General features: G+C 38.4%; 1 protein-coding gene across 1 annotated transcript in view; it reads left to right on the top strand.

Moving 5' to 3' along the window:
* LOC140169874 (ATP-binding cassette sub-family C member 5-like) overlaps nt 1-8,962 on the top strand; it is a 171,089-nt gene extending 162,127 nt beyond the window's left edge. The window contains exons 16-21 of the mRNA XM_072193188.1: nt 1,046-1,235; nt 2,560-2,719; nt 4,416-4,494; nt 5,334-5,447; nt 5,883-6,047; nt 6,342-8,962. Of these exons, the coding sequence (XP_072049289.1) occupies nt 1,046-1,235; nt 2,560-2,719; nt 4,416-4,494; nt 5,334-5,447; nt 5,883-6,047; nt 6,342-6,470 (837 nt within the window). The 3' untranslated portion in view covers nt 6,471-8,962. The remainder of the gene's footprint in view (nt 1-1,045; nt 1,236-2,559; nt 2,720-4,415; nt 4,495-5,333; nt 5,448-5,882; nt 6,048-6,341) is intronic.
* The last annotated feature ends 9,020 nt before the right edge of the window (nt 8,963-17,982 follow it).

The following is a 17,982-nucleotide window of genomic DNA, read 5'->3' as shown; positions in this document are numbered from 1 at the left end:
TTTGACGTCAATATCACCTAGGTTTCATTATCATTGAGGTATAGGACTTTTTATTTTTTCGGAGAACAGCAGGTAGGGCAACTACTTGATTATATTTCTACATGTTCATACTACATACTCTGAAAATTTTAGAAAATTCGCATAGGTCAGTTTATTTAAAATCACATTTTTGTTCCTAAAATAGGGGATATAGCGCCCTCAACAGGCACTCTCTCCATAGGGCTACATGTAAAGACCAGTTATAGATAAATGGCCCTAAAATAAAACTGACTCGTTCAAATTTTGCATATGATGTAGATTTAACATCTGGAATGTAATGCAAGTGGTGTTGTTGCTGCTCTTCTAAATTCATTTATGAAATGTCTGCCCCAGACCAAGGTGCTATACCTGTGACATCATCGTAGGTGTCTCAGCATCATTAGCAACAATAAATCTTCAGCGCAACAACGTCAGCTGAAGATGCTGGTTGATCCGGTAAAAGCGCTGCGGTGAGTGTTCCTAATTTGAGTAGCGTAGATAATGGACTAAAACCGTGCAGGCCTTACCAGGCTAGCGGCACTCTGTACAAATTGCCTATACCGATTCCGAAGACAAAAACCTGTGGCACAGTCGCATCCCCTGCTTTGTACATGTTTCCCAGGTCACGGTATGTCTACGTGACAAACACTCGGGGTCAGAGAACAGCGCAATCTGTCTGCTGCCAAGAGCCGTAATATATTTCTATTAGTCACCTTTTTGTACCGTTCGCAGAGCGTGACGTCTGCACAACAACAGCGTATTGGCATAATGGCTCCGCCCAATGAACCACATACATCCAATAACATCGCCTTTTCGTAGCTACGTCACATTTAGCTCATTCATATCATTACATATTCATAATCACCTTTCAGGATTTGTGGCGTGACGAACAAACTCTTATACAGGTATCGAGCTCACGCTGTCCTCACTTGAGCGATCGATGTAGCGCCTCTCTTAATTATGTACTCTCAGGCCTTACTTTCCAATGTTTTTAACATTCTTTTTCCTGTTGCTTTGTGTATTTCAGAATTTAACATCAGAGGCACCATCAAAGATCAAAAGTCATGAACCTTCAGCAGACTGGCCCAAAGAAGGTCATATAAAGTTTGAGAAATTGAAGATGAAATACCGTGATAATCTGCCGTTAGTTTTACGAGGGATTTCATTTGAAGCAAAACCAAAAGAAAAGATTGGAATAGTAGGCAGAACGGGTTCTGGTAAGTAAAAGTGTAAATATAAGGTCCTTGTTTAAATCAGTGGGATTGAATTTGCTCTAATTCTTGTGAGGGATTTCATTTGGAAATCAGACCATGTACAGAATGTAGTATAACGATGGATGGGATAGCGTGCCTTAATGGTTAGGGAGCTCAAGTTTAACATGTGGTCCCTGTTCTTACGCAGGTCTGAATTTAACTGGCAACAACAACAACTTTACATTAAATTCAGACTTCTACTCTCCATGGTTCATTTTGAATTAGGAAATGAACCATGAAACTATTCTGTCCTTAGGAGGGGATGTTAAACTGTGATACCTGTAAATTATGTATTGTGCAGTCAGTATAGAAAAGAGTAGGGTGTTTCCCAATCCATAAAGTATTCACAATCTTAGGTACAGCTGGACATGATATGCTTGAGGGCAGCCAATTGTAAAGAAGTGAAATAACATTGGGCTATTTCGTTTGAAATCTACACACCTATGGAAGACATGACCTTAATCTGCCACACAGGGGGTGCAGATTTATAATGGAGTCACCCAGTAAGGTAACCCCATTTTGAAATTCACAACCCCTGTGTGGGAGATTAAGGACATGTCTTCCATAGGGGGTGGATGAATTTCAACTGGAAGAGCCAATTGTGAATAGTTTGTAACATGTGGTTTTTAAGTGGTTCCCCTTTCCCCACAATCAATGTTGAATCATGGCATTTTGTTTTTGCTGTTGTGGAATACCTAATATTGATAAAGGGTAGGGAGGGGTTGAGGAATTCGGTACTTGCATGGTTCCGCCAGAACCAGTCATATAACCAGGGATGTAAGTTTTCTGTATTTTTACAGAATTCAGGTTTTTTTGTAATCCAGATTTACGCAATTTCTTTTATTTTCAGCCCATTTTGTGGCTTTTTAGCCCGAATTTACGCGCTTTCCCCCCCCAATTTTCCGTATTTTCCCGTCAGGGTTACTTACATCCCTGTATAACATTCTGTGTAAGGTTACGTAATTCTCCATTTCATGTTTGCTGCCAGTTTGAGGCTCTCCCGCACATAGTGCATAATGGCGGAACCATGCAAGTAGCAAATAGGGGTGCATTTAAGTGCCAAGTTAGAAATCAACATGTTTCATAAATCATAAATGAATTCCATAGTGACTATATAGCTATTTGAAGCTTCAAAAAACGTCATGGGCGATCCAACACATTGTGTCCTGTATCGCAGGTGAAAAGTGCTATGCAAATTGTATGTACCGTATTTTAATGTCACAATTTCTGCCTTTGGTTTGATATTTGGATCTGACTACATCATACATTGCTTCTATATCCTATTCAGGCAAATCTTCATTGGGTGTGAGTCTATTCAGACTAGTGGAGAAAGCAGCAGGTGAAATCAAGATTGACGATATCGATATCAGCGCCATAGGGCTCTATGATCTACGCTCAAAACTAGCCATTATACCACAAGATCCTGTGTTGTTCATTGGAACCATTAGGTAAGAATTAATAGGGGTCCATGATATGCTGATATTACAGGGATGGGGAAAAAGGGGATATTGTATGGGGAGTAATGCTGAGACTAGTAACTGGTTGAATCAATGATTTAGAATGTCAATGGGCTATTCCAGTTGAAATCCACACACCCGCTGTGAATGACTTGTCCTTAATCTGCCTCACAGGGAGTGTAAATTTTCAATGGGGTTACCTGAATCAATGGCGTACCGTGGCCGCTCCTACCCTGGGGGGCTGAAGAAAATTAAATTTTGCCGCCCTTTCTCAACAGCCCGAAAAGGTTGACCCAATTTTTTTAGGTGGTTTGAAAAGTGAAGAGCAAAAAAAAAAAAAGAAAGGATTATAGGCGCTAGCGCCCTAAACAAACACATTTTGATGTATAGTACTATTTTTTCAAAATTGTTTATACTTTTTCAAATTTTTTCCGCCCTTTTTTCTTTACTAATTCTTTTTCTTTTTTTTTCTGCCCCTTCTTCTTCTGCCGCCCTTCGTTTTGGCCACCCTGCTTTTTTACCCGGGGCTAGCGCCAAAAGCCCCCCAAAAAAAAAATAATATGCATGTGAATGGTTGACTCCATTTAAAATTCACACCCCCTGTGTGGGAGATTTAGGTCACTGTCTTCCATAGGGGGTGTATGGATTTCAACTGGAATAGCCCAATATTGGCTCAGTGTATCGTTCATTGGAAAATCTGAAAGCTATATACATCTTGTCAACACGATTTACACATACAAGTACATAAAGCAATGTAGTCTTCGGCAAAGGCATAAATTCATACTCCACTGACCTGTAATGACACATTAATGAGACATGGAAAAGAGACATCTTTTATGTATCAAAATGGGGAAATAATTTGATATTGATGTAAATAGATGCATTTGTAGGATTGTAGATAAATAATTCAAACTTTTTAGCTTGACAAATCCATTAAGTGATTTCACCATCAGGGCTGATGGCTTGATCACAAATAAATTGGTCCACTGCTTTTCCCGCGAAACTGCTTGTTGACATTTCCCAATTCACTTGTGATCAAGCAATCAGCCCCGATGGCGAAAGCTAAAGTCGTGAGTAGTCACTTAATGGATTTGTCAAGCTAAAAAGTTTGAATTATTTTATATTGATGTGTTTTGCACATAGGCGGCAGAAAGGGGGGACACACAGTCTTTGGACCAAAATAAGGTACAAGATTTTGTGCATGTAGAACACACCTTCATTTGGGGCTAAAATAGTCTGAAATTGAAATTTTAATTCAATGCTTCTGCTGCCACTGGTTTTGTATGCTGTTGTGAATGTGCTATAATATTTCAGATTGTCTGATAATGGAGCGGTTGTTCTTTGTGGTTGGATATGATATTATGCTTCTGATCAATTACTGGTTGTAAAATAATAATAAATGTGACCCCTCGGCACAACTGAGCCCTGAAGTCGCCAATCATCATTTTTGAGATATTCAACCAAAATATTCTGCTTGAAATTAGCTTTAAAATGATGTATATCATGTCTATAGTACTTGACATTTAAGTAGTGAAAAATCAATAAAACAGTCAATAAATCCTTTGTTTCCTATTGTTTATTGTTAAGTTCGATGGAGCATATCTCAATAGTGGCACTGGCGACATCCGGGCTCAGTTGTGCCGAGGGGTCACAAATATGATGGTGTTGTCTTATGTTCACATTACAGGTACAACTTAGACCCATTTATGCAGTATAGTGATGAAGAAATTTGGAACGCCTTAGAGAAAACATATATGAAAGATATGGTAAGATGATTCTCTTTTAGTGAAGTAGGCTTTATTTATTGATACATTGAATCCCTGCACTACTTGTTCTTTTTCGTCTATGCTAGAACATGAAAAAGTTTGGGACAGTTTGTTCAGAGAATTTAAAAATCTGAATGTGAATTCAGCATAGTGAACTACTGAAATTGTTTTGATCATTTCATCAATTCTCTCTACTGTACTATTGTATAAACAATGAGAAACACAATTGTTACATGATCAAGGGGAATGAGTCCCATGTCGACCCTGGTCGAAAATGAGTTTTACATAATTTCCTAAAGAGGACATTTAGAGCTTTCAGAAACTGAAAACCCCATGTTGATACGACTTTCCTGTACGAAGTTATGTCAATTTATCAATCACTGAAAACAATTTAAAACAAAAGTATTTGAACACTTTCTTTGCCAATATTTCAAAATCAATATTAGCGACATGTGACTCATTTCCCTTGATCGTGTCACAATTAATGAGGAACATGCCAAGATGATGTGCTGAGCTGTCAAAGCAAAAGGCCAAGACATGCAATTTATCTTAAAATTATCTTCATATATGAGTAAAATCTCATGCAAGGTACAAATAATTTTCCAATTCAGAATTCAATCATCTATGTTTTCCAAGAATAAGTTGTTGTGGCTTCTTGTTTGACATCATCTATACCTGTGATGTCATCGTAGTTGTCTCAACATCACTAGCAACAACAAATCTTCAGAGCAATAACATACGTTGAAGATACCGGTTGAGCTGGCAAAAGTGCTCCCTACTAATTTAGAGTAGTGTAGAAGTTTAATTATGTTTTCTATTCATAATTATGTTGTTTTCAGGTAAGCAAGTTGGACAACCAGTTAGAAGCTCCTGTAGTAGAAAATGGTGATAATTTCTCAGTCGGAGAGAGACAGTTGCTTTGTATGGCTAGAGCAGTGCTACGTAAAAGCAAGGTATGTAATTATTGTTGTACTATTATTATTACCCCCCCCCCACCCGTGCTATCATAGTCTGCAAGTGGTTAAACTGATTAAATACTGGAAACTTTGTAGAAATGATCAGCAATAGGTGCCGTAATATGCAAGGTCATTTCAAGGTCATTAGAGAGGTCAATGGGCTATTCTAGTTGAAATCCACACACCCCCTATGGAAAACTCCCACACAGGGGGTGTAAATTTCAAATGGAGTCACCCATTCAGGCAACTCATACACTGTACATACTCGCTGTATGTATGGATGATTAAGGTCATGTCTTCCATAAGGGGTAATGGATTTCAACTGGAATTACCACTCAAATATGATGCTTCTTAATTCCTCCAAGGGAATGGGAAATGGATGCTATGACTATTGAATTATTTTTATATCATTTTGTTCTCTTTATTTTGCAGATTTTAATGTTAGATGAGGCCACAGCTGCAATAGACACAGAAACTGACAGTTTAGTGCAATCAACAATACGAGAGGCTTTCAGTGACTGTACACTGCTGACTATAGCACACAGGCTGCAAACAGTACTAGATTCAGACAAAATTATGGTCATCGATAATGGAAAGGTATGATTGATAATGATGATGGTTTTAGTATAAAAGTGTACTTTTTCAGAAAGGAAATGATGCAAGGAATCCAACTGGCATAGAAGATTTCTACAGAAATTAGCATTTTTTGAGAAAAGCACCAAATTTGATTTTGTATTTTCTACTAAACATAATCCGTTCACCCGGATTCTGGGGGTACTATCTGTTACAAAATTAACACATAATTTGCACAGTCATCAATGTTGAGGGCGTCAGTCTAAAATACAATATGTAATATAATAACTTTCTTTATTTCTCATCATCTTTCCACAGATTGCAGAATTTGACACCCCATCCAATCTACTTGCTGATTCCAATTCACTTTTTAGCATCATGGCAGCTAACATGACAAGGAACAAAGAGCCAAAAGACACAAGTGACACAGGTGACACAGTATCATGAAGTGAACTGATGACAGCTGGCTGTTCTCAGGTCAAGGCATGGTGAATGAGGTCACAGCCCAACGATCTCAAATGGAGTCAGCACATCTCAAGAGTTTCTGCTAAGGCAAACCTTACACTTGGCTTTGCTCGTCGAAATTTGAAATCAAGTAGTAGGCGCATCAAACTGCGTGCGTACATAACTCTTATAAGACCCATATTAGAGTATAGTGCTGCCATATGGGATCCTTATACACAAATACTCATATATAAATTGGAAGCTGTTCAGAGAAGATCTGTCAGATTTATTATGAACGACTACGGTCGCTACATTAGCGTGTCAGACATGATGTCTGAACTGGGTATCGAACCCCTCGCTACTCGTAGGAAAATCATCAGGCTCACAAACTTCCATAAGGCACGGGAGGGTCTCCTAGCAATCCCGATACAAAACCTGCTGCTCCCGGTCAAACGCCTCTCTCGACATTAAAAAAAGAACTGCTACATCCCAATCCAAACTAGCAAAGACTGCTATAAGAACTCATTCATTCCTCTCACTACCAGAGATTGGAACTCATTACCAGAAGAGATCAGCAACATAACCAGTACCAAGTCATTCAAAGAAGCAACTACAAAGCACTACCTCAAGTAATTCCATCAATCACATTGCGCACACACCAATCCTGTACAATTAGCTCCGACTTTTGGGGCGTGGGACAGTACTCTACAAGACAAGACAAGACAAGACAAGTCTGTATGAGTCAAACTTTCTGTGAGAGCATACATTTGATTTGGAAAATAGGAACTCTAACCAACTGAGTCACAGAGGCACATGCCTCTATGGCTCAGTTGTTTAGAGCGTGGTGCTAGGAACTCTAACCAACTGAGCCACAGAGGCACATGCCTCTATGGCTCAGTTGTTTAGAGCGTGGTGCTAGGAACTCTAACCAACTGAGCCACAGAGGTATGTGCCTCTATGGCTTAGTTGTTTAGAGCGTGGTGCTAGTATTGTGAAGGTCGTCAGTTTGAATCCGGACAGATGCACTGGTTTTTAATTATTATTTTTTTTAAATCTTTAAATGCGCTGGCTGCTTTGAAGAAAGATTAAAATTTGTTCATCCTATCAACCCAGAGAACTAAGTATAATAACTTAAGTGTGAGTAAATAGTCATCAATTTTAAGAAAGTATTTTTATGAAAGCAGATTTTCCCCTAGTTTTTGTGCGTAACTGTCTTTCTGACTTACGTGTATGTAAATAGTAATCTATTTTAAGAAATAAAAGTATGATATTATTTTTATAGTAAACATGTATGTACATACAGGCTGTATCAAAATGATTGGTGCCTAATACTTTTTATGTTTATTGAAAAAAGAAAGGAAACTTTTTTTGCCAAAGACTTCATGTAAAATATTCCTAGAAATGAGAATTTTGCATTATAACAGCTCATACCCTCAAAATCAAGAATACAAAGTTGACAATATTAGGGATTGGTAATTTTTTACACCAGAGGAAATGGAGGAATTAAGAGGGGATGCCAAATTTTTCCTGGAAATAAAAATAAAGTAATTTTTACTTGGTATTCAGGAGAGGACCTAAAATTTCTTGTAAGTCGTGAAGAGGGTTAAATTTTATTTTGTTGAAAATATTTGTAATTCATCCATCCCTCCGGCATAAATAATGACCGCTCCCTAATTATAACTCAATTTTCAAAATGGCTTCCTTTGGCATTGATGGATCAGATCCTATCACATAGCTAATTGTGACACGATCAAGGGAAATGAGTCAGATGTCACTAATATTGATTTTGAGATATTGGCAAAGAAAGCATTAAAATTCTTTTGTTTTATATTGTTTTCAGCGGTTGATAAATTGACGAAATTTCGTAAAGAAAAACCGTATCAACATGGGGTTTTCAGTTTCTGAAAGCTATAAATGTCCTCTATAGAAAAATATGTAAAACTCATTTTCGACCAGGGTTGACATGTGATTCATTCCCCTTGATCATGTCACATATATAAACACAGCGAAATAAAAAAGTCGCCGCTAGTTCCATCCCCATTTAATCAGAGTCTGATGAGTTTATGGCAAAATAATTTATATAACAATTTTCTATACACTTTCCTTCGAAGGTTAATACCAAATTTGATATCAAAAGTTTAATCATCATGAGCATAGGAACCGTTGTTTGGAAATTCATGCAATTTTGAAAATGACATAGGGAGTTGTATCACGTGGTGGAGCTAGCGTGAGTGCCAAGAACTACGTCGCCTGAATAGGCCGGCAGGTAAACCACCTCTTCTCAACATCTACATGCATATGAGAGGTCTAATTTCATTGTCATTAAAGGTTTACCCATGCATGTCAAAATGCTAATCAAATACCCCACTTTTTTAATTGTGCGCAGGCAAGTGTACAATGATTCCTGTACGGGTTGCTTTGGGCCACATAATAAGCTGATACCATGCATTGGCTTTTGCGTGGTCAATTCGTAATTTGTCATTTTTAAAATTGCAAATTTCCAAACAACGGTTCATATGCTCACGATGATTAAACTTTTGATATCAAATTTGATATCAACCTTCGAAGGAAAGTGTATAGAAAATTATTATATAAATTATTTTGCCATAAACTCATCAGATTCTGATTAAAGTCATAATGTACGATCTTATATTATGAAATTGGTTATTTTTTTTCAAACCTGATTTTTTTTGCATGTTAGTAATGTTTACACATGTCCCAACTTGCACCTGAATGGAATCGGCCAATTTTTTTGTCTTTGTACATGTAGGTCAACAGAACAAATTCGACATATTATAATTTAAAAATTATGATAATATGTTCTCCCATAGAACTGCATGTTAAATGGTCAAAATAACCAGTGGGGTTTCTTTCACTTTATCTTGTTATTTCAACTTAAAATGGACAGCAACCCTTCCGACAGTTATTACTAATATTATATCAACATTTTGAATAAAAAATAACAAAATTAAAATTTAAGAAATGGAGCTCAGACAAACTGGCATTATAATAAAGGAGAAAAAAATCAGAACCGTTCGGATTCGAACCAGCGCGCACCCACGAGTACATGTCGTGGAGCTCACCACCACACGCCATAACAGCTCATGGCGGATCAGCCGCTAATTGAACATGTAATGATTTTATTCTCTCGTAAATGTCGCACGGCCAATGTAAATTAATTATAATTAGAGAGGGCGGCCTATCTGCTGTGTAGCTGTTATGGCGTGTGGTGGTGAGCCAACGACATGTTATCGTTAGTGCACGCTGGTTCGAATCCGAACGGTTCTGATTTTTTCTCTCCTTTATTATAATGCCAGTTTGTCTGAGCTCCATTTCTTTAATTATTATATATTTTCTCAGGCATGTATCCTCTGGATCCTCGCATTTAATATTTAATGTCTCATATTGACTGATGTCATGCTAACACAGCAGATAGGCCGCCCTCTCTAATTAAAATTAAAATTTGACGGAAATCGTACATTAAGGCTTTAAATGGGGCTGGAACTAGTGGCGACTTTTAATTTTGCTGTGTTTACTACAACATAATAGAGCAAGCACAACAGAGTGCCTCTGATTATTTTCTTAATTGGGCTATTCCATTTAAAATCCATACTACCCCTGTGGAAGATTTTGGAAATATCTCCCACAGGGGGAGTATGATTTTCAAATGAAATGACACACATTAGGCAGCTCCATTTGAATTTCATACACCCTCTGAGAAAGATTTAACCTGAATCTTCCACAGAGGGAGGGTGAGTTTCAAATGGAGCTATGTGTTCATTTCATTTGAAAATCATACTCCCCCTGTGGAAGATATTTCCAAAATCTTCCACAGGGGTAGCATGGATTTTAAATGTAACAGCCCAAATTTCTATAGGTCGGAGCATTATCATTGTCTATTCATAAAAACCTGTTTTTGCCGTTGCAGGTGGCAAAAACCTGTTTAGTTTTTGCCTGGTTTAAACCAGTAAAAATGGGAAAAAAACTCACATATGTGATGCGATCAAGCAAAATCAGTCAGAACAAAGGAATTATTTCATTGTGTTTCCTGTTGTTTTGGAAACTCTTTAATTACTCATATCTTAACTGGTTGTTCAATTTGAATAGGGTTTGCTGCAAAATGCAGCTTTGTAAATGTTTTTTACTCTCATTTTTATAAGAAACTAAAAATTTATTATTTCAGAGTTCCGACTGATTTTGCTTGATCGCATCACATGCACATATAGTCACTCAAATATTAAAAAATAACACGGAAAGCTCATAAACAGCAGCACACATTTTTTTAATGAATCATTCAACATAATTTTTTAATGAATCATTCGACATAAAGTCCTTAAAATTAAAAGTTTTGAATGTGATATATGCCACATTTCGGTTAAATGCACTTGAGCAATGAAAACGCATGCCTTTAATTTCTTAATGTTACTTATAATTACAAAATCTGGCCTTGTTACACTCAGGAAATGATTTTTGTAACTTAATAATTTGTTTTGAGATGAAAAAACTGAAGTATAAATCACTTTTTTAGTTTTTGCCATTTTTGCCGGCAAAAACTGGCAAAAAACCTGCGAACCCTGACCTCATCTACCTCCTAAGTGAAAGAATGTCAAATTCAAGCTTGAATCTGTGTCAATTGCTTGAGAAATTTGATGTGGATTGCTTTGTACATTTGTGACATGATCAAGGAGAATGAGTCACATGTCAGCAGTTTTCAATTAAAAGTTTTTTACATCATTTTCTGGCAGTTTACAAATGCTACATTTTGATGCAAATCCCATCAAAATCGTACATCTGGTTACCGAGTTAAGAGCAATTGATCAATGGCTGAAAACAATATAAAACAAAAGAATTTGAACAATGTTTTTGCCAATATCTCAAAAACAATATTTAGCGACATCCGACTCATTCCCCTTGATCATGTCACATTTGTCACAGGCTACATGTATGTGGATGACTTGTTGTGGGCTAATGATATTGAATATACCATACCAGTATTACATATTCCTGTTATTGTTGGTATGTGTTGACATAACTTGCGACCAGTTGACCAGTGGCTGCACCACAGGGGAGGGGGGGGGGGGGTCAAGTATCAGCAGTGGCGTAGTGTCATAGGGCTCCCAATCGGAAAATAGGAAAATGGCCGAAAAACGGCTTGTGCCTACCCAACCAGACCCGGTGCCCCCCAATCATGGTCGGTGCCCCCCATATGATGACCCACGCTACGCCACTGAATGTCAGAATTCTTGCCCTCTTCAATGTCCACTTATTGCTGCAATTTTGCGCAAAATTTGTTGATTTTGCCCCCCTGAAATTAATTTTGCCTCCACTATGCCCCCCCCAAAAAAAAAAAATCCTGATGCCGCCACAGCTTGTGACCAGTTGATAATTCAACAGTAAATATTCAGCAAAAATAGTGCTCATTACTTTTCATGTGTGTTATAAAAAGACCAAATATTAGTCCAATATTTATGGTGTTCATTAATTTTCATGTGTGTGATTTAAACAGGAACAAATATTAGTGCAATATTTATGCTGTTCATTAATTTTCATGTGTGTGATAAAAAGAATACCAAATATTATTAGTCCAATATTTATGGTGTTCATTATTTTCCATGTGTGTGAATTTAAACAAGACCAAATATTAGTCCAATATTTAATGCATGAGATAGTGCCTTTCATCATTTTATTGCAGGAAAAATGTGCATGTGTGAAAGAAAACTTGTAAAATAAAAGAAAAAAATATGATAAAGAATCTGTAATAATTGATAGTAATATATATATATATATATATATATATATATATATATAGAGGTCGAAGTTCTGCGTGACGCTGCGTGACGCTGTGCCAAACTTTGTTTACCCAACTGTCGACCATATATATATATATATACGGTCCACAACTTACTAAGGTCCCCCTAATCCTTTTTAGAATAAGTCACAAAATATTTTACAAAATGTAAAAGGATAAGTATAGCCCTATTTGTTTTACACATGTGAACCAATATATAGCGTCACACGTCATCGCGTTCAGTCACAATGGTTAATTGTGTAATAAAAGAGGCCATTTTAAAGGTTGCATCTGAGTCCATAGCAGTAAGGTTTTACACATGAATAGATCTGGCCTACTGTATTGTTTGAGAACGGACTATATGAACTCAGATGCATTTTTTGTTTAAAACAGTCTCTTTTTTTGCATAATGAACCATTCTGACTGAATGCAATGACGTGTGACGCTATAGTTTGGTCCATATGTGTGAAACAAATATGGCTACCCATACCTTTTAACACGTTTGCATTTTGTCAAATATTTTTCGATTTATTTAAAAAAGAATTTAGCGGGAACTTATAAGTTGTGGACTAATACTGTAATGACATGTCAATGTCCAAATAGTTAACTTACTGACACAACTGAAAAAGGCACTGGCATGGAGCCACTTGCTGTATCACATGTCACAGCCTGAACATTTTCAGCAACATAAAGTTTAAGGCATGTGAATAGGTCAAAACAAATGAAGGTATTCTTGAGAGAGTGTTGGGGATGTGTCCCTGTTTGCCTATGTCGGGTGTGTTTATGTTCGTTGTGTGTGAGTGTTATTTTTGTGAGGCAATCCTGAGACAGGAAAGTCCAAATTGCTGTCACAATTGCTTTATACCCACATCAAATGGGCTGTGACATGTGGTAAGTGGTATTTGGTGTTGTGTCAGTTTGAGCCCAGTTTAGCTATATTTTTTAGATGTAAATAGTATGTAGCCTAGTGCAATTCAATGCAATCTTCAATCAGGATGTTATTAGTTTTTTTTTGTATTGGTTAGGGGCTGTGCAATAATTATGAGCCCTGGGGAGGGTAAAATGGGGGGCAATACATTTTTTGAGCCGAAGGGGGGGGGCAAGCAATTTTGGCACACATTCATGGGGCACCTTTTTAATAAAACGCTCTAAAAAGGCTTAGGAAAACAGTACGGAAACACTTCAATATGCAAATTTTCCTGCTCGCTGCATTCGCAACATGCGTCTAGACCATTTAATGTTTGCAAATTGGGATCCTGAAATTTTGGCATGTTCAAAGGGGGTACAAATATTTTTGGCGGGCGAGGGGGCAAGCGATTTTTTGGCGAGCCGTTTGGAAATTTTACCCCCCGGGGGGGCTCATAATTATTGCACAGCCCCTTAGATTAGATCTCATTGGATTTCTGTTAGTTATGTGTGAAATTATTTTAAAAAGCCACCAACTTGTGAATAGAGAGTAGATATAAATAAGATAAAATACTGCATGTACTACATAACATGATTTTAAAATATGTTGATTGAAAATAAAGACGATCTATTTGTAATTTAAATTGATTTTATGACATCTATTATATCAATTTATACCTAATCCAAATCCCCGTCCAAATATCATAAACCCTACTAACAATTTTTCGTTGTTACAACGTCGTATAAAAGTTATATAAAGTCGTATACGCAATATATGGACGTTGTAAGTACGTACATCTGTGAACTTGTATTCGTGTTGTGATAACGTTATTTCCGATGTTAATGTAACATCATTATGACGTTGTTCGACGTCAAGTTGTTAACGTCGAAACAACGTCACTATTACGTTATATCAACATCCGAAAATAACGTTGTCACAACACGAATACGAGTTCACAAATTAACATAATTATGACGTCCGTAGATTACGTTGTATCGGGGTCAGACCATGACATTTATACGGCGTTGTAGTAACATGCTTTATATGTTGAAAAAACGTCATAAATTTGCATACTAACGACATCCGTAGATGACGTTGTATCTGGGTCAGTTCATGACTTTTAAAACCACCTTTTAACCACGTTCTTGATACGTCGAGACAACGTGATTATGACATATTAACATCCGGCAACAATGATACTCAATCCCAAAAAGGCAGAGCGTATAAAAATTCAAAGTTTAGAACTTCAGGAATAGAAGTCGTTACTCTGAGTTTCATGCCTTAAGGCGATTATCAGACGACACGGTGGATAAATTTTGGCTGGACAACTATCTCCTTGCAATAGAAGAATTTACATTCCATAGTGTCAACACCCAAAATATTCCATGTCGTTTCAGATATGTATTTGTGAAACGTTTTCTGAACATATTATTCAAATGTTGTCACCAGGTCTTGTCAAACATTACATCAGCGTCGAAACAACGTCATTACAATGTCATAATGACATTATATCATCGTCTAAAAATCAACGTCGAAAATAACATTGTCACCACACGAATACGAGTTAACAGATTAAAGTGTTTACAACGTAAATGACAACCTAAGTCCAACGTCAACGAACGTCGTGAAAACGTTAGCTGGGAAGGCTAATGATATACTCACCATACTGGTGTGCGCAAAGTATGAAGGGTACAATGGCGCATGTGAAAAAAGAAACGGAACCTCAGGGTCAATGGGTGTCAGGGTGGGTCTAGGCGGTCACAGTCAATGGGCACTGGGATGGGTCAAGAGAAAAATGGTTTGTCAAGGTGGTCCACAGCTGTCAGAGTGGGTCAAGGGGTGTTATGGAGAAGCACAGTGTGTCATGGTAGGTCAAAGGGTGTCACAATGGATCAAGTGGTGTAAGGGTGGGCCAAAGTGTGTCAGGGTAGGTCAAGGCATCTCATGGGGTGTCATATTGGATCAAGGGTGCCATGGTGGATCAATGTGTGTCAAGGGATGCCAGAGTAGGTCAAAGCACAGACCCTGGAACTATTTCCAGGGTCTATGGTCAAAGGGTCTCATGGTGAGTCCAAGGGGGTCAGAGTGTCAGGGTGGGTCAAGTGGTGTTGTGGTGTGTAAAGGTTGTTATGGTGGATTAAGTGGATTCAGAGTGGGTCAAGGGGTAACAGGGATGCTCGAAGGGTGTCATATTGGGTCAAGGATTGTCCGGTGGGTCAAATGGTGTCAGGATGCATCCAGGGTGTCAGTATGGTTTCAGGATGGGTCAACTTGTGTCATGGTGGGTCAAGCGGTTTCATAGTGGATTAAGGAGTGTCAGGGTGGGTAATGCGGGTGTCAAAGTGGGTCAATTGTCTTGGTCAAGTGATCAGGGTGGTTCAAGGAGTGTGTCGGTGTGTTAGGGTGGGTCAAGACATAAGGGTGCGACATGGGATGTCAGGGTTGCTCAAGTGGTGTCGGGGTGGGTCAATGGGGTGTCATGGTCGGTCACAATTTCAAGTGGGACAAATGATGTCATGGTGGGTCAAGTGGTGTTAAGGTGGGTCATGTGGTGTCATGGTGGGTCAAGTTGTATCAGGATAGGTCAAGTGATCTCAGGTTAGGTTATCTGGTGTCAGGATGGGTCAGGGGATGTCACGGTGGGTCATGGGGAGTGGTGCCAGGGCGGGTAAATGGGTGTCAGGGTAAGTCACACGGTGTCTGAGTGTCTGGTGGGTGAAATGGTGTCCTGGTGGTGTCACGGGTCACGTGATGTCACGGTGGGTCAAGTGGTGTCACGGTGGGTCAAGGGTGTCAGAGTGGGTCAACGGATGTCAGGGTGCGTAATAGGTATCATTGTCTGTCAATTGAGTCATATTGGGTCAAGGTAAGTCAAGGGGATCAGGGTTGGTCAAGGGGGTTACGATGGGTCAAAAGGTATCAAGGTAGGTCACGGATTGTCAGAGTGGGTCAAGTGGTGTTAGGATGCGTTATGAGGTGGGTTAAGTAGAGTCAGGGTATGCCAAGTGGGGTCAGACTGGGTCGTGTTCTCAGCTTGTCAGGAGAGGTCAAGGGGTGTAAGAACAGGTCAACGGGTGTAAAGATGGGTCAAGTGGTGTTGGGTCAGTAGATGTCAGGGTGGGTCAAGTGGTGCCAAGGTGGTTCAATGGATGTCAAGGTTGTCAATTAGGAGTGTCAGGGTGGGTCATTGGGTGTCAGGGTGGGTCAAATGATGTCAGGGTGGGTAAGGTATATTAGATGGATGAGGGGTCATGGTGTGTCAAGGAGTATCAGAGAAGCCAAGTGGTGTCACAGATGGTCATGTTGTGGTAGGGTGGTTCAAGTGTTGGTTGTCAGGGACGGCCAAGGGATGTCGTGGGCCAAGGGGTGTAAAACGGGTCAAGGGTGTAAGGGTTGGTCAGGTGGTGTTGGGTGGTTCAAGGGGTGTCACGGTGGGTCATACATTGTCAGGGTGTATCACGGGGTGTCAGAGTGGGTCAGCGGGTGTGAGAGGATCACGGTGTGTGATGGTGGGTCAAATGGGTCATGATGGGTCAAGGAGTGTCAGGGAGTCAAAGTTGACCAAGAGGGATACGATTGGTTAAAGGGAGTTATGGTAGGTCAAAGGGTGTCAAGGTAAGACTTGGGATGAAGTGGCTTATTCAGGGTGGGTTAAATGGTGTCAGGCTGGGTTCAGTGGTGTTAGGGTGGGTCAATGGATGTCCTTGTGGGTCAAAATATGTTCTGGTGGTTCAGTGGTCAGGGTGGGTCAAGTGGCGTCAGGTTGGGTCAAGTGGTGTCACGGGGGTTATTCTGTATAACCGTGGGTAATGGAGTGTCAAGAAATTAAATAAATAAAAACACATAAATGAATGCACATTATGCACAACTGTCTGACTGATGTTCATTTATTAAGTGCCGTACTCATAATCATAGCACTAACACGATAATCAATTTCTCTTGCATACGCAAATACATCAGATATTTGATTCATTTCAAAATAAATTTATTATCCAGCTAAACTCGTTTCATTTCAAACGTTCGTTGTTCAGTACCAAATTAATATATTAAATACAAACCTTGCTTTCAAACATTACAATCATATACATTACTCTAAAGAGAAGCGGATACAAGTTCACAAACGTTAAGCATATTTCTTGAAGTCATTTCTATTAATTACCATTTCTTTTGCGCTTTTCTCATAAACATCGATTATCATTTCTTTTGCACTGTTCTCATCAATATCAATTGCCATTTCTTTTGCACTTTTCTCATAAACATCAATTGAAATTTCTTTTACACTTTTCTCATAAACATCGATTGCCATTTCTTTTACACTTTTCTCATAAACATCAATTGCCATTTCTTTTGCACTTTTCTCATAAACATCAATTGAAATTTCTTTTGCATTTTTCTCATAAACAACTGCCATTTCTTTTGCACTTTTCTCATAAACATCAATTGCCATTTCTTTTGCACTTTTCTCATAACTATCAATTGCCATTTCTTTTGCACTTTTCTCATAAACATCAATTGCTATTTCTTTTGCACTTTTCTCATAACTATCAATTACCATATCTTTTGCACTTTTCTCATAAACATCAATTGCCATTTCTTTGCGCTTTTCTCATAAACACCAATTACCATTTCTTTTGCACTTTTCTCATAAACATCAATTGCCATTTCTTTTGCACTTTTCTCATAAACATCAATTGAAATTTCTTTTGCATTTTTCTCATAAACAACTGCCATTTCTTTTGCACTTTTCTCATAAACATCAATTGCCATTTCTTTTGCACTTTTCTCATAACTATCAATTGCCATTTCTTTTGCACTTTTCT

This window comes from Amphiura filiformis, chromosome 14 (genome assembly GCF_039555335.1).
Source record: "Amphiura filiformis chromosome 14, Afil_fr2py, whole genome shotgun sequence".
In the NCBI taxonomy this organism is placed as follows: Eukaryota; Metazoa; Echinodermata; class Ophiuroidea; order Amphilepidida; family Amphiuridae; genus Amphiura; species Amphiura filiformis.
The sequence above is the reverse complement of the archived record's forward strand: the minus strand, read 5'-3'. Positions and strand labels throughout refer to the sequence as shown.